The sequence below is a fragment of the Heterodontus francisci genome, chromosome 11 (assembly GCF_036365525.1).
Source record: "Heterodontus francisci isolate sHetFra1 chromosome 11, sHetFra1.hap1, whole genome shotgun sequence".
NCBI lineage: Eukaryota > Metazoa > Chordata > Chondrichthyes > Heterodontiformes > Heterodontidae > Heterodontus > Heterodontus francisci.
In genome coordinates, this window is record NC_090381.1 from 103,800,545 (window position 1) to 103,827,963 (window position 27,419).

A 27,419-nucleotide genomic window follows, 5' to 3' on the forward strand; every position below is an offset into this window, starting at 1 on the left:
CAGGCGTAAAAACAGAGAGTAGGAATAAAGGGGTCATTCTCGTGTTGGGAGGCTGTGACTAGTGGGGTACCGCAAAGATCGGCACTTGGGCCCCAGCAGTTCACAATATATATCAATGATTTGGATGTGGGGACCAAATGTAATATTTCCAAGCTCGCAGATGACACAGAACTAGGTGGAAATGTGTGTTGTGAGGAAGATGCAAAACATCTGTGATTCTGTGTTCAAGGAGATTTGGACAGACTTAGTGAGTGGGCAAGAACGTGGCAGATGGAATATAATGTGGAAAAATGTGAGGTTATCCATTTTGATAGGAGGAATAGATGTGCAGTGTATTTCTTAAAAGGTAAGAGATTAGAAAGTGTAGATGTACAAAGGGACCTGGATGTCCTCATCAATAAGTCACTGAAAGCTAACATGCAGGTGCAGCAAGCAATTAAGAAGGCTAACGGTATATTAGTCTTTATCGCAAGAGGATTTGAGTACAGGAGTAGCAAAGTCTTACTTCAATTGTATCGAACCTTATTCGACCGCACCTGGAGTACTGTGCACAGTTTTGGTCCCCTTACCTTAGGAAGGATATTATTGCCATAGAGGGAGTACAACGAAGGTTCACCAGACTTGTTCCCGGGATGACGGGACTGTCCTATGAAGAGAGTTGGGGAAACTGGGCCTGTATTCTCTAGAGTTTTGAAGACTGAGAGGTGATCTCATTAAAACCTACAGAATACTTAAAGGGATAGACAGGGTAGATACAGAAAATATGTTTCCCCTGGTTGGGGAGTCCAGAACCAAGGGTCACAATTTCAAAATAAGGGGGAAGGCACTTAGGACAGAGATGAGGAGAAATTTCTTTACTCAGAGGGTTGTGAATCTTTGGAATTCTCTACTCCAGAGGGCTATGGAAGCTCAGCCATTGGGTATTTTTAAGGTAGAGATTGACAGATTTCTAAATACCAATGACATAAAGGGATATGCAGATAGTGTGGGAAAAAGGTATTGAAGTGGATGATCAGCCACGATCGTATTGTATGGCGGAGCAGGCTCGATGGGCTGAATGGCCTACTCCTGATCCTGTGCTCCTATGAAGCAGCTGAAGACAGTTGGGCCCAGGACACTACACTGAGCAAATCCTGCAGTGATGTCCTGGGACTGAGATGATCGATCTCCAACAACCACAACCATCTTCCTTTGTGATAGGTATGACACCAACCAACGGAGAGTTTTCTCCCCGATTCCCATTGACTCCAGTTTTTCCAAGGCTCCTCAATGCCATACTCTGTCAAATGGTACCTTGATTTCAAGGGCAGTCACTCTCACCTCACCTCTGGAGTTGAGCTCTTTTGTCCATGTTTGGACTAAGGCTGTAATGAGGTCAGGAACTGAGTGGCCCTGGTGAAACCCAAACTGAGCGTCAGTGAGCAGGTTATTGCTGAGCAAGTTCACTTGATAGCACTGTCAATGACACCTTCCATTACATTGCTGATGATCAAGAGTAGACTGATACGGCAGTAATTGGCCGGATTAGATTTGTCCTGCTTTTTGTGTACAGGACATAGCTGGGCAATTTTCCACATTGCCGGGCAGGTGCCAGTGTTGTGGCTGTATTGGAACAGCTTGGCTAGGGGCGCAGCAAGTCTGGAGCACAAGTCTTAAGTACTATTGCCGGAATGTTGTCAGGGCCCATAGCCTTTACAGTATCAAGTGCCTTCATCCGTTTATTGATATCACGTGAAGTGAATCGAATTAGCTGAAAGCTGATATCTGTGATGCTGGGGACCTCAGGAGGAGGCCGAGATGGATCATCCACTCGGCACTTCTGGCTGAAGATGGATGCAAATGCTTCGGCCTTGTCTTTTTCACTGATGTGCTGAGCTCTCCTGTCATTGAGGATGGGCATATTTGTGGAGCCTCCTGTACCTGTAAATTGTTTCATTGTCCACCACCATTCATGACTGGATGTGGCAGGACTGCAGAGCTTAGATCTGATCCATTGGTTGTGGGATCACTTAGCCCTGTCTATTTCATGCTGCTTCCACTGTTTGGCATGCAAGTAGTCCTGTGTTGTAGCTTCACCAGGCTGACACCTCATTTTTAGGTATGCCTGGTGTTGCTCCTGGCATGCCCCCCTATACTCTTCATTGAACCAGGATTGGACTCTCAGCTTGATGGTAATGGTAGAGTGGGAGATATGCTGGGCCATGAGGTTACAGTTTGTGGTTGAGTACAATTCTGCTGTTGCTGATGGCCCACAGAACCTCATGGATGTCCAGTTTTGAGTTGCTAGATCTGTTCGAAATCTATCCCATTTAGCATGGTTGTAGTGCTACACAACATGATGGAGGATATCCTCAATGTGAAGATGGGATTTTGTCTCCACAAGAATTGTGCTGTGGTCACTCCCACCAATGCTGTCATGGACAGATGCATCTGCGACAGATAGATTGGTGAGGAAGAGGTCAAGTAGGTTTTTCCTTGTTGGTTCTCTCACCACCTGCCACAGACCCAGTCTAGCAGCTATCTCCTTTAGGACTCGGCCAGCTCGGTCAGTCGTGGTGCTACTGAGCCACTCTTGGTGATGGACATTGAAATCCCCCACCCAGAGTACATTTAGCGGTCTTCCTACCCTCAATGCTTCTTCCAAATGATGTTCAATGTGGAGAAGGACTGATTCAATAGCTGAGGGGGTGGGGTGGGGGGGGGGTGGAATTTAGATCGAAATCAGCAGGAGGTTTCCTTGCCCTGTTTGATCTGTTTTCATGAGTCTTCATGGGGCCCTGAGTCAATGTTGAGGACTCCCAGGGTGACTCCCTCCCGACTGTATACCACTGTGCTGCCACCTCTGGTGGACCTGCCCTGCCGGTGGAACAGGACATACCCGGGGATGGTGATGGTGGAGACTGGGATATTGTCTGTAAGGTATGATTCCTTGAGTATGACTGTGTCAGGCTGTTGCTTGACTAGTCTGTGGGACAGCTCTCCCACTTTTTGACACAAGCCCCCAGATGTTAGTAAGCAGGTCTTTTCAGGGTTGAGAGGGCTGGGTTTCTGTTGTCGTTTCCGGTACCTAGGTCGATGCCGGGTGATCCATCCAGTTTCATTCCTTTTCATAGATTTTGTAGCGGTTTGATACAATTGTATAGCTTGCTAGGCCATTTCAGAGGGCACGTAAGAGTCAGCCGCAATGCTCTGGAGTCACATGCAGGCCAGACCAGGTAAGGACAGCAGATTTCCTTCCCCGAAAGGACATTAGTGAACCAGATGGGTTTTAATGATAATCAATGATTGTTTCATGGCACCACAAGATTAGCTTTTTCTTTATTCCCAATTTGTCCAGGATTGACAAACACACTCAGAGCAACTAACTCAACACACACACGGAATCAAATGAGACCTTCTGATCTGTACTGTACTAAAACTGTAATGGTATTTCTTTTACCATTGAGGGGGGTAACTATTACAATTTGATGGTCAATCTTCTATTTTTCAATGCTTTATTAAGAGAGATGCAATTAGTTCGATGTAAGATTAGATTCTGAATTTTGGAATTTTCCTCAATTTATATGGGGTGAGGAGGCTGAAGGGAGACACACAAAGAAACTTTATAGAACATTTCCTCAGTTGATAAAATAGAGTCCATGATAAGGTGGACTGAAATGGCCTGTCCTAGTTTCGTGCTTTCTGATGGTTCTCATGCAAAACATTACATTATACTGTAAAAAAAAAAATCTGCCAAAATACTTCTGTCTCTCACTTTTCACATGCACTATTTGACTGTTGAAACACCTGATGCAGGTAATGCTTAAAACCTGAGTATGACTATCCATGTCGGGACTTGCTGTATCCATTTGGAACTTCAGGAATGTTGGCCAGATGGCAGCTGCCCCGTGCTTTCAAAAGGGATTTGGATATATACCTGTAAAGGAGAAGTTTGCAGGGCTGTGCATCAGGAATGAGGGTGGGGCTAATTTGATTAGCTCTTTCAAAGACACGATGGGCCGAATGGCCTCTATCTGTGCTGTATGATGTTTTATCATACATGAGTAACTGGTAACTGTAGACATATATTGAATATCATAATTCTAATAATCAGTTACTTACTGTGTACTTTAAGCTTTTTGTTTGTAACTCGGGTCTTTCAAAGTGTAAAGCAGTTTGCACACATTCACAGTGCCCTGAAACCCTTTAGTAACTTAGTGTCAAACTGGAAAGAACTTGGTGGAAAATTGAAAGAAACTTTTCTTGTTTTTTTTTAATTCATGTATCGCCTTTGAATCTTTTCTGTCATATGTGATTTCTTATTTCTTTATTTGCATAACCTGCTCTTGCCTCTTTACAAACCCCGCCCCCCCCCCCCCCCCCAACCCTCAATGATGGTTAGTCAAAGTAATATTTTTTGATAAAAATCCACTTTAAAAACAACATTTTCACAATTTCTGGTATTTTTAATGCACTATTCAGGCACCAAATCACACCACATGTAGAAATCAAGGAAAAAGCAACCTGCTTGAATGGCACTTTGTCCACCAGCACTCCTCCCACCACTGATGCACAGTGGCAGCAGTGTGTACCATCTGCAATATGCACTGCAGCAACTCACCAAGGCTTCTTCGACAACGCCTTCCAAACCCGTGACTTCTATCACCTAAAAGAACAAGGGCAACAGACACATGGGAACACCACCACCTGTAAATTGCCCTCCGAGTTGTGAAGAGGACATACGGAGGCTACAAAGGGATATCGATAGGTTAAGTGAATGGGCAAAGATCTGGTAAATGGAGTATCGTGAGAACATTTGAAATTGTCCATTTTGGCAGGAAGAATAAAAAATAAGCATATTATCTAAATGGTGAGAGATTGCAGAGGCTCTGGGTGTCCTAGTGCATGAATCACAAAAGGTTAGTATGCAGATACAACAAGTAATTAGGAAAGCTAATTTAATGTTATCATTTATTGTGAGGGGAATTGAATACAAAAGTAGGGAGATTCTGCTTCAGCTATAGAGGGAATTGGTGAGACCAGATCTGGAGTACTGTGTACAGGATTGGTCTCCTTATTTAAGAAAGGATGTAAATGCAATGGAAGCAGTTCAGAGAAGGTTTACTAGACTAATGCATGGAATGGACAGGTTGTCTTATGAGGAAAAGTTGGACAGGTTAGGTTTGTATCCACTGGAGTTTAGAAGAATAAGAGGCGACTTGATTGAAACATATAAGATCCTGAGTGGTCTTGACAGGGTGGATGTAGAAAGGATGTTTCGTCCTGTGGTAGAATCTAGAACTAGGTTAAAAATAAGGGACCGCCCATTTAAGACAGAGATGAGGAGAAATTTTTTCTCAGAGGGTCATGAGTCTTTGGAACTCTCTTCCTTAAAAGGCGGCAGAAGCCGAGTCTTTGAATATTTTCAAGGCATTGGTAGATAGATTCTTGATAAGCAAGTGGGTGAAAGGTTATTGGGGTAGGCGGGGATGTGGAGTTGACGTTACAAATCAGATCAGCCATGATCTTGTTGAATGGCGGAGCAGGCTCGAGGGGCCGAGTGGCCTACTCCTGCTCCTCATTCGTAAGTCACTTGCCATCCCAACTTGAAAATATATTGCTGTTCCTTCACTGTTACTGGGTCAAAATACTGGAATTCCCTCCCTAACAGCACTGTTGGTGTACCTACTCCATATGGACTGCAGTGATTCAAGAAGGCAGCTCACCACCACCTTCCCAAATCAATAAGGGAAGGGCAATAAATGCTGGCATTGTCAGCGATGCCACATTCCAAGAACAAATTAAAAAGAAATATTTGCACCATGTCCAGTCACTTGCCCTAATCATCAGTGGTGCTCTTGACATGTCATTACACTGAAGTGATGCTGCATTTTATTTCACGACTATTACAGGGTAACGGCAACTTATGAAACAAGCTTTACGCAATTTAAAAGCTCTTTTTGGTTATGAGTCTGCACACAAGTCATCATTCCCATTCTGATGGGAATAACACTATCATTTTACACTGACTTTCAGCAAGAGTTTTAATAAAAGGAAAGGGAAATTATGGAACGCTGAGTTTCACATTGCTGTAAATACCCACACAAGAACTGATAACAGGATCTGCTTCTTGTTCTGAGCATTATTAGGCATAAAGAACAAGATGTATCTTTAATAACTTGTGACAATAACATAGGTCAGGAATTACAACAGCTATTTCCTTCTGTTTTCTGTCTGTCTGTTCTTTGTTTCTCTCCTTCCCCTCTCCGCCTCCACAAAACTGTCTTGAGTTTTGCCTTGCATTCCCAATTTCCCCAGTCCTCTTCAGGGATGGGAGGAGCTACAACTCCAGCCTTTCTGGATCATTAAAACCCATTCATTTCTTTTAGCCTTATAATTCTTGCTCAGTTTTTGATCCCCCAGTTTTTTTTGTAAATACTGTGCAGGAGATATTAATGAAAAATTAGCCAGAATTCTCAGACCTGGTCATTATCCAGCAAACATTGCTGTAAAGTGTGTAGGTGTGAAGGTGTTAAGGATGTGATGTGGTTCTTTTTAAAATTCATTCACGGGATGTGAGCATCGCTGGCGAGGCCAGCATTTTTTGCCCATCCCTTTAAAACTGAGTGGCTTGCAAGGCCATTTCTGAGGACAATTAAGAGTCAACAACATTGCTGTGGGTCTGGAGTCACATATAAGCTAGACCGGATAACGACGGCAGATTTCCATCTCTACAGATGCATCATCAAAATCAGTGGGTTTTATGACAATCCAGTCAATTTATGGTCCTCATTACTGGTATTAGCATTTTTTTAATTCCAGATTTATTCAATCAATTGAATTTAAATCCCACATCTGCCCTGGTGGGATTTGAACTCATGTCTCTGGATCATTAGTTCAAGCCTCTGGATTACTCACCCAATTCCATAACCACTATGCTACCATAGCTCTGGCAGTGATACTCCCTGTTCGGCTGATTAGTGTCCATCACTCACTACCTGGACTCTCACACGATGAAAGGCTATTTGGAAGAGGGATCAATCAGGTTGGGATCAGCCTGTGACTTCAGAATGAGTCAGGAAAGGAGGGAGAAAGTTCAAAGAGGGAGGAAAGGAAAAGAAATGAAGTTTGTTTGGCCACATGCGAAACTGCCCTTTTTTCTTTGGAAATTGAATTGTCTATGCTTTATTTTGGAATGAGTGACACTGTTATCTGCCCTTGGTCCTCTGTGTAGGCTCTGCCCCATGGATACACAGCGTACAGTACTCAGATGCCTTTGCAACAGCAAGCTGGAAATAGCATGCTGTCACCCAACTACAGTGCCAGGCCATACCAGGCTGCTCACTCTAACCCAGCTCTCATGGAAAGGATCAGGCAAATGCAGCAGCAGCCTAGTGGTTATATTCACCAGCAAGCCTCCCCCTACCCACCGAACCTTCAGGGCACTCAACGGTAAGTGGCCTGTAATTTATCGGTTAGCGCTATTCATTCAGGAAAAACATACTGTTCCCCACAGCAAAATGAAAATTGAGGACTGACTGTTATGTTTCGGAAGTTAATTGCTGCTAGGTATTCTTGTGATTTACTTCATGATTTTTCTCCCCACCACTCCCCATTTGCATCTCAGATCCACCTTCCCGATCTTTGCCAATGCTGTTCATTAACAAGCTGTTGAAAAAAGCGTAGGAACAGGAGGAGGTCATTCAGACCCTGGAGTTTGTTCCACCATTCAGTTATCTTAACTCTATCTGCCCGCCTTGGCTCCGTAACCCTTCATACTCTTGCCCAGCAAAACTCTATCAATAGGAGGTACATGACAATGGCTTGTTCTGACTGTTCCCATTCTTTCCCTTCCCTCCCTTTCTTCTCACATGGGGAAGCTTTGTGATTGAGACCAGGGAATCACATGCTGGCTGCAATGGTCAACAGAATTGGAGCTTCAAGGCACAGCAGCATGCTACGTCCACCCCACTTTAATGTGCTGCGCTGCATCTCAATGGTAATTCTTGGAAGACATGCAATGGCCATTTAAAGGGAGGTGAAAATTGTCATCCAATTTGATACATCCTTACCTTTGGAAGAACCCGGCAATGTAGATAAACATTCAGCTTGTTTTGCTCAGTTTTATGGTAAATTGATGCTAATTAGCTTATTTATGCTGAATGGATTACTCTGTATTGCAGTTATAACCAACATTAGGGTAACCATTCCTCTAGTTGCTGGGTAGAGAAAGCTAAGTAAACTGACAAGATTCAGGTAAAATGAAAGCAAAGTACTGTGGATGCTGGAAATCTGAACTAAAAAATGGAAATACTCAGGTCTGGCAGCATCTGTGGAGAGAGAGGCAGAGTCAACGTTTCAGTTTTGTGACCTTTCATCTGATTGGGTACAACACTGGTCTTACATCCGACCCAATTTTATTCCCCATTGGGGCCAGTGAAGAGTAATATTGCACAGGGTGTAAAATTGGCATTCCACCCGATCCCATGGGTTTCCCACCCAGAGAGTTAGGCTACAATTGCAGCATTCATCCATCTGTTGTGCTATCGTGAAAATCAGCTCCAGTGATATTAATGAGTTTGGCCCCATTCATCTCTTAGTTCTGCTTCCATTCGCCGATCAATACAATCGGGCAGTTCCCTTGCTCCAATCGTTTATTACAGTGCGTGCATTAATCATCAAATCTGCATTATTTTCTGGCATAGGCTCACCCACCAACCTTTGCAGCAGAGCACTTTGATGTCAGCTGGACTTGATCATATAACATCAGGCTCTCATGCAAACCTCGGCTCAGTCCAACTCTCACAGGAACAGATGCGACGACAGCAACAGCTTCGACAGCAGCGACTCCTACAGGTGAGAATTGGTCTTGCACAGGGTGCAATCCTGCATGGCCAACTCAAGTAGTGCAAGTGATTCATTTTCCAAAAAAAGTCCTGCTGTGTTAATATCAAGAGTCTGTTCTGACACAACAGAATTGTTCATTCATTGTAAAAGCTGGAATGTTGCTTCAACTAAATAAATGAAATAACAGCTGAGCACCAAACCCACATAGCTCTCTCCTTTCGACAGTCCATGTAAAATTTGCTTTGTTGTCGTATCTACTAAATTTATTCACTTCCCCTTTGATGCTAAACGGCAATAGGGAAAATCTCACAAATGTGGAAAGTGGGAGAAAATTTCTTTGGCTGTAGCCGCTCCCTTGCATCAAAAAAGAAAGATGATTTTTTTTAAATTTCCAAAAATCTGTCAAATGTCATAATGTATATTCTACTTGGAGTGATTGTATTTCACATCTAACTTTCCCACAGGTTTACGCTATTGCTTCTCTTCTTCCTCCATTCCATTAGATTCCAAGGAATAATTAATAGCATATTTGGCAAGTGATTTGCTACGGTGCAATATCAAATTAATTTCTACCCTTACAGTGTGCACTTAGAGTTACTGTTCCAGCATTACGTGCCCCAATTTTAACTGAATCCACTCATTGGAATGGGTGAGTTTGTGTCTGCCGTCCTTTTTAAACTCCTCCTGATATTACACTCCATTGATTTTAAAAGGGTGTAAAATAGGCACCTAACCCCAGTCTGTCCCATTGTGCTTGGGTGGGTTAAGTTAACATCGGGACTACAGGTTTTTCCAAGTCTTGAAGAAAAGGCTGATGCTTGAGCAATAACAAATCACTTGTTATAACAGAATCTCAGAATTTCACAGAATCGTTACAACACAAGGCTATTCGGCCTGTCGTGTCTGCACTGGTTCTCCGAAGGAGCAATTCGCCTAGTGCCACTCCCCTGCCTTCTCCCCGTAGCCCTGCACATACTTCCTTATCAGATATTAATCCAATTCTCTCTTGAATGCCTCGATTGAACCTGCCTCCACCACAGCCTCAGGCAGTGAATTCCGATCCTAACCACTCGCTGCGTGAAAAAGTTTTTCCTCATGTCTCCATTGCTTCTTTTGTCTATTAGCCTAAATCTGTGCCCTATTGTTCTCGATCCTCCCTATCCACTCTGTCCAGACCCCTCATGGTTTTGAATACCTCTATCAAGTTTCCTCTCAACCCTCTCCTCAAAGGAAAACAGTCTCAACTTTTCCAATCTATCTACGTAAATGAAGTTCCTCATCCCTGGAACCATTTTCGTGAATCTTTACTGCATACTCTCTAATGCCTGCATATCTTCCCTAAAGTGTGGCACCCAAAACTGGTAGCAAAACTCCAGTTGAGGCTGAACCAGTGTTTTATACAAGTTAAACATAACTTCCTTGCTTTTGTACTCCAAGCCCCTATTAATAAAACCCTAGGATGCTGTATGCTTTATTAACTGCTCTCTAAACCTGTCCTGCCACCTTCAATAAATTATGCACATACATACCCAGGTCCCTCTGCTGTTGCTTTAGAGTTGTACCCTTCATTTTTTATTGTCTCTCCAAATTCTTCCTACCAAATTGAATCACTTCGCATTTCTCTGCATTAAATCTCATATGCCACTTAGCCACCCATTTCACCAACCTGTCTATGTCCTTTTGAAGTTCTACACTAACCTCCTCATTGTTCACAATGTTTCCAAGTTTCATATCATCCTCAAATTTTGAAATTGAGCCCTGTACACCAAGGTCTAAGTTATTGATATATATCAGGAAGAGCAATGGTCTCAACACAGACGACTGGGGAGCTCTACTACAAACCTTCCTCCAGTCTGAAAAACATCCATTAACCACTACTGTCTCTTTCCTGTCATTCGGCCAATTTTGTAACCATGCTGCTACTATCCCTTTTATTGCATGAGCTGTAAATTTGCTCACAAGTCTGTTGTGTGGCACTGTATCAAATGCCTTTGGAAGTCCATGTACACCGCATCAGCTGCATCGCCCTCTTCAACCTTCTCGGTTACCTCATCAAAAACTCCAGCGTGTTAGTTTAACTGTTCACTTTCCCTAACTTCACCTGTAGTTATCCCTGCTTGTTGTGTTACTGGGGAATAATACTTGGACAAGGGTACTTGCAATCTAAATGCCTTCTTCCCTCACTTCCCAAACACTAGAAAAAAATACTTTTCCCAATTTCACTTGCTTAAGTGGAGGAATTTGAACTTTACCTGGAACAAAATCAGTCCACAAGGGACCAACCATGTTGTCCCCACCCCCACGCAACTGATGCATGTGGCAGGTTTGTCATTGCATGGCTGCCAGTATATCTTGATTTACTACCAGAATCCATTCTGAATGCCCGTCCTGGCATTCCAACACTATCCAACAGTCCAAATCCGGCCAGGATTGAATTTATCCCATATCAGACAAAAATTTGACACTAAGGCACATGAAGAGATATTACGACAGATGACCAAAAACTTAGTCAAAGTGGTAGATTTTAAGGAGCAACTTAAAGACCTAGAGATGGAGAGATTTAGGCAGCAAATTCCAGAGTTTAGGGCCTGGAGGGCTGAAGGCACAGCCACTAATGGTAACTCTCGTTATCTATCCCTTATCATTTCGTCAACTGTTTTAGCATTACCTCCTCTTCCTAATTGTATTCTCACTTTTAACCTGCTTGAAATCTACTTTAAATATGCTCATTGTGTAACTCAATTCTATGCTGTTTGCTTGTATTAAATGTCTCTCTCCCTCCACACTAGTTTCAATCTACCCCACTATTCTATTTCTGGCGTGGACTGGTTGGGCCGAATGGCCTGTTTTTTGTGCTGTATATTCCATCAGTGTTGTTGCTAGCATGGCTTAGGAGAAGGCTATTATTTTTTGGCAGCATTACCATGCCTCAGAAACTTCAAAACCCCCAAAATTGATATTCTTCCCTCTTATAACACAATGGATATAAGAATGGTGTTTCTTTGCAGGGGCCTTATGTAAAGGTTCAGTTTGATGGCCCTACAGTTTACCAGATAACAATATGCTAAATATTGCCCACTTAATCTGGTGTCAAATCCATACATGTACAATTGTGAAACTGCTTGTAAAATAATAGAAAATTTAAGAGGTCCTGTAGTGTTGGTGTAAAAGACGAGGAAGTGGGACTCAGTAGATACTCTTCGGAGAGCTCCCTACTGAAAGTTGGGTCAAATGGTCTCCTTCCATGGTGTAAAATTCTGCAACTCTCGATCACCCAAATGCCACAATGTTTTGTCCCCTCTGGTTACAGATGCAACAACAGCAGCAGCAACAACAGAATCAGCAGGCACTAGGGATACAAGCAGCGCAATCACAGCAAGCACTGGTGAGTAGCTGATTAAATATTTCTGTAAGAAAGTTTCTCGTTGCCTTGTGAAAGCAACATGAGGATGGAAATTACATTCAATCTATTAATTGTCACTACATTCTTTGGTGTTGCAGTGGAGATTTTATCCACTGCATTCAGAAACTGCAGATACTGTCCAGGTGTTGTCTACTGTACTGCACCGTGTACAGTTTTACGACCAGTTGAGGAAGGGGTCTCAGGCTCCCCTTTTGCCCTTCTCTGATTTGACCGCAACAGGGTTTATCTCTTTTTAAACACAGTGATTTAACTTACCACCTCAGTGAGCATCTAATATAATTATAATATAATTAATATAATATAATTGCAAATGAACCAATCAGACAGGTTTTCTTGAGTTTAAACAAGAAGTGTGTAAGTTTATTCACCTTATCACTCTAAACCGGTTAAGATTACTAAAATATGCGATGCATCCATGCTCACATTTATACACACACACACACACACACACACACACACACACACACACACACACACACACACACACACACACACACACACAAATAGATTACAGAGGGAGAAACAGAGTTGGGAGGTTGGAGTAAAGTCAGTAATAAATGGAACTTAAATACTGAAGTTTAGTCCCAGAATACTTAGTTGAAGTTGTAGTCCTGAAATCCTTGCTGGGCCACGTGCACAGTTTCGGCTTGCTTCTCTGTTTCCAGGAGGCAGAAGAGGGGCTTTATCCATGTCACCTTAGTTGTTGGCTGTGCTGGGCTGTAGGTTTGCAGCTGAGGCTTCTCTGGATCTTTGCTGGAGAGAGAGACATTGCAGCTGTCTTGCCGGCTTACAGTTACAGTTTCTCTTCCTTCTGAGGCACAATTCACAAACTCAGAGTTACACAGACAGGTATGTCGTGTGACCACCTCTTTGTAAACTGAAGTTTCTGGAAGGTTGTTTGAAATTCAAAGTTCTTCTCTGAAGCTGTGCAAACATACTTGGTGGGGGGAGGGGTTTGGCTCTTTCAAAGTCAATGGGTGTCGAAGGCTTGACGACCCACGTTGACAAAACCCATTCTAGATAACGGAATCAGAGCGCACCCCTATTATTCTGGCTAGACGGTAATTACCTCTGTCTCCCAGCCGGTCTTCAGCTACTCATATGCAAATTGTGCATGGGGCTATCTTTAGTTGCTCTGTTCTGCTTTTTAGAAGTTATTTGTAATGTCCACTAAAAGTCTCAGGCAACGTTCCATATGACAAAATTAATATTTTCGGTTTGGCATGTGGTGTTCCTGTCACAACAGTGTTATACCTACCACATGGTTTACAAACCAGGAATGCAGCACAGTCCTCACCACTTTAACCACTACTTATCCTGAACAATTGCTTATATTGGGCAAATGGTGGTAAATATTTGCCATTACCATAAGCATCAATTACAAAGGGGATCGCTTAACCTTGGTAAGCACGCCAACTATTGCAGACACTTTGTGCAGCTACTCCTCCTCTTCCTTTAGTTCCATTCACACGTTCCGGCTCCATTTTAAAAGGAACACAGTTCAAACTCTTCTGTTACTGATGGAAGAAATGCAAGCATGGTCTCAGCCCATCTAACTCGCTGTCCTACTGATACCTACTGGTCAGGGCACACGAGGCATCCCGTGATAGAACTGGGGCAATTGGACAGGAATTAAAGAGATGGAGGATGAAGATTCCCTCCATGTTGTCGGTGCCGCTAAATCTCTTACGTGGATCGAATTTCCCACCAGGACCTTGGTCATTATGTACCAATGGCCACAGTGTATAGTGGACAAATTGCATTGGCATCAACGTGTCCACAATAAGCGGTGGGGACTGCACTAAGGAAACAATGATAACCTTGTATTACCCCAATACAAGGGCAGTAATTTAGCGACCGCCTGCAGCCTCCTTGCGGGCTTGGGGGGGCCCTACCCCACAGCCCAACCACCCCCACTGGACTACAATGGCCACCGCTCCCACTGGTGCTGCTGGGACTGAGAGCTGCCGTCCCGCTGATTGGCCAGCAGCTCTTACAGGCAGGTTTTGCTGCCTCAGAGAGGTGCAAGTCCCACCCAAGGCCAATTAAGGGCCTGGGCCATTTAAAATCATAGCGCGGCTCCCAGACCCGGAGGAGGTAGGCTTCCCACTGACTTTTAGTCCGCCTTCGCCCAATGTAAAATTCGGGCCAAGTAGTCAGATGGCACAGATCATTGGATCAATTCGCACTTTATCGGGCTCATGCAACATCCGCTGAAAGGGACAGATATGGAAGATCCTGGGTCTGCCAGCTCTATAAAACATTCCATGACAAAAATGACATGCTTTGTAAATGGGAAGGAATGCAATATTGAGAAGGTGAAGTGTGTCTGTTGGACGTAGTTAGTGAGGACATGTTTAGAAACTCCACTTTATCTGACAGGGTCTATGATAAATGGGAAACCCAGTGGTGTCAGGGAGCAATCTATATGTTATTGGTTGAGAAGTTATAATTGCATACAGCCAAAGGGGCAAAATCAGGGACAGAACAATGGTCATTACACTTCAAAAGTAATTAATTGACTATAATGTGCTGTCTAATGGCATCAGAAGGTTTCGGGTTGAATTTCCACTTCGTCTGTAGGGTGTATGTCATTGCTCGGGACTTGGACCCTACTGACACAGGGTATCTGCCACTTTTCATACCAAGTTCACAAGCATGCATAGTAACATAAGAAATAGGAGCTGGAGTAGGCCATATGACCCAACAAGCTTGCTCCGCCATTCAGTAAGATCATGGTTGAACTTTTACATCAGCTTCACTTTCTCACCCTGTTCCAAGATCCCTTAATTCCCAAAGATTTATCAATCACAGTCTTGAATAAATGCCCGACCCTTTTCCCTGAGACTATGACCCCCCCCACCCCACACCCCCCACCACCTAGTTGTAGACCTATAAACTGTGCAAGCACAGGAGAAATATTTTGTTAGGTGTTCTTGACTTCTGGGTGGTTGAAAAGTCCTTGGCTGAGAAAGGAGATAATGAAGCTGAGCGAATAGACTCAAAAGAAGTGGTCGCCATAGAGACTTTGTTCTTGTTGAGTTTTGGACAGTGCAAATGGCTCTGGGGATGCTACACTCGATGGAATGCACCTAGCTGTGCAGCATTGGGCAAGTAGTTAAACAGTGATAACAGTGAGGGCACAAAGTTGTCATTAATGACTTGATGTGAAATTTAGCCAGTACAGAGCAGCAAAGCAGAAATAATTCTGATTTGTTCCTCTTTTTTTCCTCCTCCTCTTATCTCTAACCCATTGAAAGCCAAAGAAATGTTTTCATTTGTTTGCATTACATTCTCGCCCTCTTCCCCATCTTTCTTTGCACCAATTATCACTGAATTGGAACCAACTACCATCAAATTGGAAAGCTAACGGCTTACTCCAAGGTCTCTTCAGATGCTGCTCTGAAATGCGCAGCCATGAGTTACGTCAGTCCAGGCTTGGGATGATGCACTCTTTGATCTGCTCCTACCTCCCTGTAGGGAACTACTTTGTTACTGGTTGTTGTTTCTCCACAATTATATCATTTGTGATGTCATTTCAGAATGAAACCAGAGCTTCGATGGTTAAATTATGAGGACAGGTTACATGAACATGGCTTGTATTTCCTTAAGTTTAGAAGACTGAGGGGTAATCTAATCAAAGTTTTTATGTTAAGATTTGAAAGGGTAAATATAGAGACACTGTTTCCTCTGGTGGAGGAATCAAGAATGAAGGGACGTGATCTTAAAATTAGAGCTATGGCATTGAGGAGCAACAACAAGAAACACATTTTCTCCCAGAGGATAGTAGAAATCTGGAATTTACCGCCCCAAGAGTCTGCTGAGGGTCAGTTGAAATTTTCAGGTTGAGATTGATAGATTTTTGTTAGGTAAGGCTAATAAAAGATATGGAGTTAAGCCAGCTGAATGGAGTTGAGATACAGATCAGCCATGATCTAACTGAATGGTGGAACAGGTTCGAGGGCTTGTTTGGTTAACTCCTAAATGGTCACGTGCCCAACAGTGTGAGGTGATTGTGAGTATTAACTCACATCCTAGTGCTCCATAATACCATGTATTTGTGCTCTTACATGCCAGACATATGGCAATATTTTATTCTATTTACAAGGCAGCGTACTGTGACACAAACACAGTTTGCCACAATACAACCACAGCAACATGCATTTATAAAATACCTTATTAAAGAGGAATGTCCCAGGACAATTTGCAGGGACTTGATGAGACTAAAATGAATGCTGAGCCATAGAATCTGATGTTAGGAGGTGCTGACCAAAAGCTTGGTCAAAGAGGTGCATTTTAAGGAGGGTCTTAAAGTAGGAGTTGAAGGTGGGGAGGCAGACAATTTTCAGAAGGGAATTCCAGAGGATGGGGCATGGTTGTCATCATTGGGTCAAAGGGACAGGGGCGATGCACAAGAGAAATACAAAAAGATTGATCCACAATTGTCCCAATTAGTGTACAGTGTTGGTAGGAAGGTTAAATGCTGTTTATGTAATGCCCTCAGGCACTATCAACTGAACTACTTAATATTTTGGTGGCATGTTTGCTGCAATAGCTGCTAAAGCCCATTGTGCGCAGAGTTATTCGAAACAATAATTGAGGAAACTCTTTAGTTGGAGCTAATTGCATTGTTATTTCTCCTAATTGGTATATGGCACAGGATATTTCATGTGCAGATCAATTCTTTCAGGTGTAGTTTTCACTCTTGTGCATTTTTTTTTGTCCTTTTCACCATTTTATCTAGAAGTCTCTCATTGCATCTATCCTCAGCTGCCGTTAAACTGCAGCTAATGGTCTCAGTCCAACAGCTGCAATTCACGTTTCATCAGGGAAGAGCTCTTGTTTCCAAAGCTTGGCTGCTGGCTAGGTGGAGTTTTAATGTCGCCATCGGTACGCTGAGCTCTCTCCCAACATAGAGGCACAAAGCAGGTTTTGTTGTCAAGTGACAACGTGGTGGAGTTGTCAAACTTTATGCATGGGCCCCTGCTGAAAATAATTAACCCATTGCTCAGATCCCCTTTCGAGCATTGGGATGGGGATGCATGCATGCTGTCACGGACCTTCTGTTCTTGGGACAGTGCCAGATACTAAAAGGAAAATAGTGTTATTGTTGCAGAAAATATGTTTTACGAATACTGAGGAATATAAATATTGTTCTGGTAGATCAATAGAGACAGGAAACGTGTAGAAATCTCAAGGTGCCATGACATGTCTGGGCCCAGATCATCAGAAAGTAAATGACCTCATTGACCTCTGAGATCCCACAAATCTTAGGTAACAAACCTGTGGCACACAAGGCTCAAACTTTACTCGGGTGAATGGTGGGGGCTGGTGGCATGGGGGAATAAAAGGAGAACAACAACCGGGTCCAGTCTGTGTTATGTTCGTCATGACTGCTTTTCCCCCACTAATTATGGACTTGTGTCCCACATGTGTTCCCTTAAATTACAGCTTATGTAGCCTTGTTCTTTATTCTCTATCACCCACTCCCCAGTCCCATCCTTAGCTAAAACTGCTGGTCAAGAAGGATCTGGCACTCTGGTAGAGCACCAAATGCGGTTAATGCATATGGATTGGAAATAGTGACCTTGTGTAACATTTTCATACAACTTCCTCGATCTTTTAGGAACAAATATTCATATGGACATTTCAGGTCCTTTTCCTCTGAACACCTTACTGTGCACATGCGTGTAGTTATCAGAAAGCAATAGCATTCGGGATTGTATGAGATGAACATTGCTGTTCTATCCTGTTCTATACATAAAAAATCTTCATTTATTCACTGAAAGTTGCATTCAAAAAATATGGAAATTTTTATGATTTGTGATTTTAATGGAGTCTGCAAACTTCTGGTATTTTCTCAGAGTGAAACTCAATTTAAAACAGGATCTCCAGGGTGATATAATTCTTCAACATACAACCGTTGGAGCATAGTTACTGAACAAGACTGAATGTATTTCACCCTCAATTATCAGAGCAGACTAACTGTGACCACTAGTTACCTCAAAGCTAGCTCAATGCCTGTCGCCAACCCCAATCCTATATTCTCCGCTAATGGGGTGCCTGACTCTTGGTAATTGCTGCTAATTGCACAGTTGAAATCAGAGTGTTCTTGCTTTTGTACACAGAAATCTGTAAATTGAGCAGCTCTTTTTTTTATTTGTACACTTTTTAAAACATAAACTGGTGGGATCAAAATCCTGGACTCCCTCCCTAACAGCACTGTGGGTGTACCTGCACAGCATCGACGGCAGCAGTTCAAGAAGGTGGCTCACCGCCACTTTCTCGAGGGCAATTGGGGGATGGGCAACGAATGTTGGCTTTGCCAGCGATGCCCACACCCCATGAAAGAATAAAAAAAACTGGTGCTGTTCTACTGTAACAGTTGTTGAACCTGCCTTTGATCAATTCCTGTCACTGAAAAGTCTGATCACGGTGATTATTCTTCCCCCTCCTCACCCCAATTCTCTCATTTTCACCCCGAATCCTCTTTCAGAGACTCGTACAGGAGTAAATATTCATGAAACCTACCCTCCTGCATTGACCTTGTGGACATTCATAATGGATGAATCATCATTTGGGGTGTCACCACTAATGTTGTCCTCGCCCTCATATGAACTGTGCCTGAGAGAAAGTAATGAATTTGCATTTCTATAGAGCCATTCACAACCCCAGAATGCCTCAAAATGCTTTACAACCAATTAAATACTTTTGAAGCATAGCCACTGTTGGAATGTAAGAAACGCAGTTGCCAAATTGCTCACAGTATGGTTCCACATGCAACAATGAGGCATAGGACCAGCTAATCTGTTTTGGGTGTCAGTAAGGTGTAACCTTTGGCCCTCAGTATGGCAGAGATTTGTCAGCCTAGATTATGTGTTCAAGTCTCTGGGATGGGACTTGAACCCATGATTCAGAGGCAAGAGTGCTACCACTGAGCCACGGTTGACACAGAGGTCACAGGATAACGATCAGGAATAGTAACACTTGCTTTTTATTGCTCCACACAGCGCTGTATTCGCAGGGAGTGAGGCAATTAGTAGCACCACTATCCATGCTGGCATCAAATAGCTCGATGCAGATCAGGGATCGAATTCTGTGTCCTCCCTGACTTGTGTAGCTCAGTTCTTTCCAGCCTATTTTTTAAAAAATGAAAACATTTTAAAAAGTTTACCAAATGTCCGATTGGTATCACACATGGTGCACAGGTACCTAGTGCTGCAGAGCAATAGGGCAGGGTTTTAGTTTAGTTTAGTTTAGAGATACAGCACTGAAACAGGCCCTTCGACCCACTGAGTCTGTGCTGACCATCAACCACCCATTTATACTAATCCTACACTAATTCCATATTCCTACCACATCCCCACTTGTCCCTATATTTCCCTACCACCTACCTATACTAGGGGTAATTTATAATGGCCAATTTACCTATCAACCTGCAAGTCTTTGGCATGTGGGAGGAAACCGGAGCACCCGGAGGAAACCCACGCAGACACAGGGAGAACTTGCAAACTCCACAGGCAGTACCCAGAATTGAACCCGGGTCACTGGAGCTGTGAGGCTGCGGTGCTAACCACTGCGCCACTGTGCCGCCCTAATTTTCCCCAGGCTAGTAAATACTTGACCTAATTCAAGCTGTCGGGTTGGAAAAGCAATGCAAACTTCTCCCTCTCAGGGTCCATAGAAAATAGTTTAGAGAGTCAACTATGGGGCTATTGTATACCTGTTTAGCAACCCTCCAATGCACTTGGTCAGAACCTAAAGTCCAGCTTACCAAAGGGGAACGAAGTGTGGAGATGTTGGGAGTGGGGGGCAGTTGGGAGAGGAAAAGTGTAGGTTGAAACAATAAGAACTAACTAATGTCAGCTGCTGAAACAAGAAAAGGAAAATTTAGTTTCCTGTGAAAAAGATGTACAAATATCTAAGCAATCTGTGATGAGGTTGCAGTTCATAATTTTTTGGAAGAGAAAATTATGCGAAGAGGCTAGAGAAACTGAGGCTCTTCTTAGCGGAGAGAAGCTCAAGGGGAGATTTGATAGAGGTGATTGAAATCTTGAAGGGTTGATAGAATAAATAAGGAGAAACTGGTTCTTATGGCAGAGGAGTCAGCAACACAGATTTTAGGTGATTGGCGCAATGTGTATTTTGTTTTTACCTGCACTGTTGAAAAAGGGTGGTGGAAGGAGATTCAATAATAACTTTCAAAAGGGAATTGGATAGATAATTCTTCTCTTCTTCTTTGGTCTCCTTGTCTCGCGAGACAATGGGTAAGCGCCTGGAGGTGGTCAGTGGTTTGTGGAGCAGCGCCTGGAATGACGATAAAGGCCAATTCTAGAGCGACAGACTCTTCCACAGGTGCTGCAGATAAAATTGGTTGTCGGGGCTGTTACACAGTTGGCTCTCTCCTTGCGCATCTGTCTTTTTTCTTGCCAATTGCTAAGTCTCTTCGACTCGCCACTCTTTAGCCCCACCTTTATGGCTGTCTGCCAGCTCTGGTGATCACTGGCAACTGACTCCCACGACTTGTGGTCAATGTCACAGGACTTCATGTCACGTTTGCAGACGTCTTTAAAGCGGAGACATGGACAGCCGGTGGGTCTGATACCAGTGGCAAGCTCACTGTACAATGTATCCTTGGGGATCCTGCCATCTTCCATGCAGCTCACATGGCCAAGCCATCTCAAGCGCCGCTGGCTCAGTTGGGTGTATATGCTGGGGACGTTGGCCACCTTGAGGACTTCTGCGTTGGAGATGCGGTCCTGCCACCTGATACCAAGGATTCTCCAGAGGTAATGAAGATGGAATGAGTTGAGACGTCGCTCTTGGCTGACATACGTTGTCCAGGCCTCGCTGCAGTAGAGCAAGGTACTGAGGCCACAGGCTTGATACACTCGGACTTTTGTGTTCCGTGTCAGTGCGCCATTTTCCCACACCCTCTTGCCAGTCTGGACATATCAGTGGATGCCTTTCCCATGCGCTTGTTGATTTCTGCATCGAGAGACAGGTTACTGGTGATAGTTGAGCCTAGGTACGTGAACTCTTGAACCACTTCCAGAGCATGGTCACTGATATTGATGGATGGAGCAATTCTGATGTCCTGTCCCATGATGTTCGTTTTCTTGAGTTTGATGGTTAGGCCGAATTCGTTGCAGGCAGCCGCAATCCTGTCGATGAGTCTCTGCAGACGCTATTCTGTGTGGGATGTTAATGCGGCATAGTCAGCAAAGAGGAGTTCCCTGATGAGGACTTTCCGTACTTTGGTCTTCGCTCTAAGACGGGCAAGGTTGAACAACCTGCCATCTGATCTTGTGTGGAGGAAAATTCCTTCTTAAGACTTAAACGCATGTGAGAGCAACAGTGAGAAGAAGATCCCAAACAGTGTAGGTGCGAGAACACAGCCCTGTTTCACGCCACTCAGGATAGGAAAGGGGTCTGATGAGGCGCTGCTATGCTGAATTGTGCCTTTCATATTGTCATGGAATGAGGTGATGATACTTAGTAGCTTTGGTGGACATCCGATCTTTTCTAGTAGTCTGAAGAGACCACGTCTGCTGACGAGGTCGAAGGCTTTGCTGAGATCTATGAAGGCAGTGTAGAGGGGCATCTGTTGTGCGTGGCATTTCTCCTGTAGCTGGCGAAGGGAGAACAGCATGTCAATGGTGGATCTCTCTGCTCGAAAGCCGCACTGTTGCTCAGGGTAGATGCGCTCAGCCAGCTTCTGGAGTCTGTTTAAAAAGACTCGAGCGAAGACTTTCCCCACTATGCTGAGCAGGGAGAGTCCCCGGTAGTTGTTGCAGTTACCGCCCAAAAGCTCTCTTAATGCCATCATACATTCCTCTGATGTTTCCAGTGTCGGAGACCAGCTGAATATGACTGCATAGGTGCTGCCAGTAGTAATTGGATAGATCATTAACCTTGCAAATTTTAACCATGTCATGGGGAAAGAGTAGGGAAGTGGGCTTAATTGGATAGGTCTAAGAGCCAGCATAGGCACAATGGGCCGAATGACCTCCTGCATTGCATCATTCTATGATTCTAAAACGAGGATCGAGTAATTGTGCTGCAGGCCTGATACAGTTTCAACCCTTTGCAGCATGATTTCTTGGCTCTGTCTCATCTTGTGAGTGCCCAGATTCTTCATCATACACTATTTTTTTCCATACTGGAAACTCTGAGATTCTTATTTACAGCACAGATCTGCCTGCATTTCATGTTCTGGCTGGGGATAAAACTGAGATTTTCATAAGCTTATGTATAGTTTTGTATAAATTCCTCTCCTCCTCTTGGGTGGGGAAAAGGGATCATTACTTTAACCAGTGTCGTGTGGAGAGCTGAATGAGCAGTTTTGAATAAGAACACAGCTGGGTGGAGGTAAACCTACCAACTGTAAGGCTGGCGTCAGTTCGTGAGAAATGAATTTTACTTGATCCAATAATAATGAGATTGGATTACCCATTTGTTTTAAGATTTATACTCCATCCCTTCCCATCTGTGGTGGCATATATTGTTATCGCCAGAGATCCGAGTGAAAGAGGTGGATAGGTTTGCATGACGTTATGACTGACCTGCCATATTTCCCATATTGCTTTCTCCCCATCTTTATTGTGTTCTGAAGCAATGGGCACTGGAGATGAAGCTGGTCAGAGTATTAAAAAAAAATATTCCTGATGAAAAACAATATTGCTGTTGAGGCATGCATGGATGGAGGGATTCCGTCTCTTTACTCTGAGAGCAACTTTCTGTCCATTTTCATCCATACTATTTGTTTCTCCAATTCCTCACCACCATTCCACTTCCAGCCCCCTCTAATTCTCACAAGCTTCAATCCTCTGGTTCATCAATGTGACCTTTGGCTACCCTGGGTCTCTTTTCACCCCTCCCCCATTCTTGTTTAGATTTTAGATTTAGAGATACAGCACTGAAACAGGCCCTTCGGCCCATCGAGTCTGTGCTGACCATTCACCACCCATTTATACTAATCCTACACTAATCCCATATTCCTACCACATCCTCACCTATCCCTATATTCCCCTACCACCTACCTATACTAGGGGCAATTTATAATGGCCAATTTACCTATCAACCTGCAAGTCTTTGGCATGTGGGAGGAAACCGGAGCACCCGGAGGAAACCCACGCAGACAAAGGGAGAACTTGCAAACTCCACACAGGCAGTACCCAGAATTGAACCCGGGTCGCTGGAGCTGTGAGGCTGCGGTGCTAACCACTGCGCCACTGTGCCGCCCCGTGCCCTATTCCCTTTCCTTTTAGGGTTGTCCCTTGGATTGTATAAGGCTTCCTAATTCACTCTCTGTTCACTTTCAAAGCAACAACGCTGTAGTCAACTGACTATTTGCCTAAACATGTGAAAGATAAGTTTGCTAAGTAATCTATATCCTGAAAGAAAATAGTTACCTTTAACCTGGCCTGCGCCCATAAAATGAAAAGTTTTAACTGTTAAATTGTACAAACTGCATTGTGCTGTAACCAGTGTTGTGGTAGCCATTAATATTCTTGACATTGTGATGTTCACACTCAGTTTTCTATTCAGTTCTACCATGTTTGTAGGATTCTGTTTGAATCTATAACATGACTCTCTTGAGTCAGGTGTTCCACTTCCTCTCCTGAATGTTTTGAGCTAATAAGTCAGATCAGGCATCTACTTGTTCTTTGATCCATATTTGGTCATGCCTCATTAGCTGTAATGTTCATCACTTTCATGGTCAACCTAAATTGGACAGCTCTTTCAAAGAGCTGGCACAGGCACAATGGGCTGAATGGCCTCCCCTATGTTAGTTCTATGATTTGATGATAGCATTGCTTTGCCTCCTTGTTGCTGGTGTAGTGTGCCTCACTAGGGTATTGAGTTTGATTGCATAGTTGAGCAAATAAGAATGCAGGATTGTTCTGCAGATCAGAGCAGCTCGTTCGAGTGATCTTCTTTGGCATTCATCAGAATTTGTTGATTATGTGGCATTTCACAATTGAAAAATGCCCATTACACATTGAGTTCTGGACAGACTCAGAGACTATGTTGCATTATACAGAGATTAGAGCATGGTTTTCAAGAATTTTAAAAAAGCACTCTCCAAGTTGCCTTTATTCTTAAGAGACAGATGAAAATTTACTTTATATTTAAGATGAGAGAAAAGGTGCATGTCATTTTCAAAGGAACAATGCTACGGCCACCTGCCTCTTTGCCTCATGTAAACTTGATAAATAATCCTCCTCCTGAAAGAAAATAGTTACCTTTAACCTGATCTGCACCCTTACAGTGAACAGTTTCTACTGTGAAATCTTGCAAACTATATTGTGCTAGAACCAGTGCTGTGGTAACCAACAATGTTCTTTGGTATTTGGCAGTCTTAATGACAGTACAGCAATTTATTGCCCTCGGGATGTGAAGATTGATCCAACTGATGACAGCTGTCCTATTTAGTCAGTCCTGTTCACAATCTCATCCCCAGCATGCATTTGGCCAAAGTTCTTTAAGAAAACGTGGGGCCAGAATTTGCTGGCAAAAATAATAGCGAAGTTGAATGTTGATGTTGTTATTAATGTGTAAATATTCCAGCAACAAAGCAGTAACCCTGTGAGGTGCAAATCACCACAAGTTGCTGGATGATTTGTCACTTCATTGTCAGCCTCGTGATAATGACAGCTGCCCCTCAAACTCCCCGTGTGTTTCAAGAATTTGCTACCTTTGCGTGTTAATTGCCCATTAACCTCACTGCTGTAAGATAGGGCTGCCACTTTACCACCTTTTTAATGACAAGATTTTTTTGTTCTTGTAAAGCCAGTCACACCCTCCCAGCCTTGAAAGGAACAGTTAAAGCTATGGAGTCTCACTCCTCCAGGTAGAAAACTGTTTGTAGAGATTTTACATTTTACATTTTTTTTTGTCTTTTTTTCTTACTCTTTTCTGTTTCTTTTTAATCTCTTAATCCAATCTTTCTTTTCCTCTTTCTTTTTCTGTACCTGATTTGATGCTAATTCACCCTATTTCCTACTCTGTCCTTTCAAAGAGTTTTCAATCTTTGATTAAGGGGATAACTTTTTGGTCCTGTCATTCATCAAGGCCGTAGAGGCCCCATCGCCCTCACTGTTACCAGCTTGCATTTCCAGCAGTTTGCGGTGCAGACATTTTTCAGGCTGAAGGGTGGGGGAAGCAAAGCTGGGCCATTATCTATCTTCTGATGCTGATAACAGTCGATTCATGCATTGTGTTCCAAGAGGATAAAATGTTGCTCACATCAATAGGTAAAGCATTTGCATTTGTTCTTAATTATCTGTGTATTAATTTAATCGCTATCTATTATAAAAATTCTATTATTCTGCCAGATTAAATTGGAACTACGTATCACAGGCGAGTTATACATCGGACCCTTTATCAAAGCATTCTGTTTCAACTGTTGACCTGTCTATTTCCAGAATTTTATGGGTTTCATCCCAGCTTTCCTGCAGTCACATATTTTTCTTTCCATCTCTTATTCCCCCCACCACCCTGCATCTCCCCACCCCCCACCCCTCCCCCACTTTAGATTTCTGGGTGCCAATCTGTCCGTTCATTAGTTCCCCGACCCTCAAAACATTGCTGCCACTTAATAATTCACTCACAATTCACTCATTTTGAACTATTGGGCAAATAGACCTGATTCACGGGAATAGTAGGGAGATGCAAAAAATGAGAAACCAATAAAATCTTCAACAAGGTCCATGACCTTGTTGCACTGAATCTAGTCAAGTGGACATGCAGGGCTGTTCAAGTCAGTGCCAGTGCTAGTGTCAGCCATCAGGAGGTGCACCAGAGCATCCAGGTATGACAAATAAAAGCAAAATACTGCGGATGCTGGAAATCTGAAATAAAAACAAGAAATGCTGGAACCATTCAGCAGGTCTGGCCGCATCTGTGGAAAGAGAAGCAGAGTTAACGTTTCGGGTCAGTGACCCTTCTGCGGGCTCCGAAGAAGGGTCCCTGACTGGAAACGTTAACTCTGCTTCTCTTTCCGCGGTTATGACAAATGCTTTGTGTTCAAGAAGATCTGATATATCGTGTGAGATTGGGGATTGTGCTGTAGGATGGGGTATAAAGGAAGAAATAATGGCAGCTTGTCAGAAAGGTACGGTGATAATTATGGGGGATTTTAACCTACATATGGACTGGAAAAATCAGATGAGCAGAAGTAGCTGAGATGAGGAGTTAATAGAATGTTTTCGGGATAATTTCTTGGAATAATACGTTCTGGAGCCAACCAGAGAGCAGGCTATACTAGATCTCGTATTGTGCAACGAGATAGGATTAATTAATGACCTCCTAGTTAAGGCACCCCCAAGGTGGTAGCAATCATTATATTATTGAATTTTACATTCAGTTTGAGGGAGAGAAGAGTGGGTCCAGACTACTATTTTAAACTTAAATAAGGGCAATTATGAGGGCATGAAAGCAGAGCTAGCTAAAGTGAATTGGCAAATTAGCTTAAGGGATAGGTCAATAGAGATTCACTTAAGGGGATGTTTCAGAATACACAGAATAGGTACATTTCAACAAGAAAGAAAAATTCCAAGGGTGGGACCCGCCATCCGTGGTTAACTAAAACAGTTAAAGATAGTATCAAACTTAAAGAAAAACCCTATATTTGCAAAAAGATGGGAGGCAGATCCGAAGATTGGACAGAATATTTAAAAAAAAGCAAAGAATGACTAAAAGATTGATCAGGAAGGTAAAATTAGAGTACGAGAGAAAGCTAGCTAGAAATGTAAAGACAGATAGTAAGAGTTTCGATAGATATTTAAAAAGGAAAAGAGTTAACAAAGTGAGCGTTGGTCCTGTGAAAAGTGAGTCTGGGAAATAAATAATGGATAATAAGGAGATGGCAGATGAATTGATCAGATATTTTGTATTGGTCTTCACTATTGAGGATACAAGTAACATCCCAGTATTAGCTGTGAGTAAGGAAATGGAAGGGAGGGAGGAACTCAAGAAAATCATAATCACCAAGGAAGTGGTAGAATCATAGAAAGTTTAAGGCACAAAAAGAGGCCACTTGGCCCATTGTGTCTGTGCCAGCCGAAAAAATCCGCCTATTCTAATCTCACCTTCCAGCATTTGGTACGCAGCGCTGCAGCTTACGGCATTTGAGGTGCATGTCCAGACTCCTTTTGAATGAATT

At 43.2% G+C, this 27,419-nt stretch overlaps 1 protein-coding gene across 8 annotated transcripts in view; it reads left to right on the forward strand.

The window, feature by feature from the left end:
• The window catches only part of LOC137375437 (mediator of RNA polymerase II transcription subunit 12-like protein), a 604,549-nt gene that overhangs the window by 559,844 nt on the left and 17,286 nt on the right, over positions 1-27,419 (forward strand). For 7 of the 8 annotated variants that reach the window (XM_068042658.1, XM_068042659.1, XM_068042662.1 and 4 more), the window contains 3 exons: positions 7,214-7,431; positions 8,685-8,835; positions 12,137-12,211. In XM_068042658.1, coding sequence (XP_067898759.1) covers positions 7,214-7,431; positions 8,685-8,835; positions 12,137-12,211 — 444 coding nt within the window. Of the gene's footprint in view, positions 1-4,461; positions 4,868-7,213; positions 7,432-8,684; positions 8,836-12,136; positions 12,212-27,419 lie in introns of those variants that run through there. The other variant, XM_068042663.1, reaches the window with a different exon arrangement.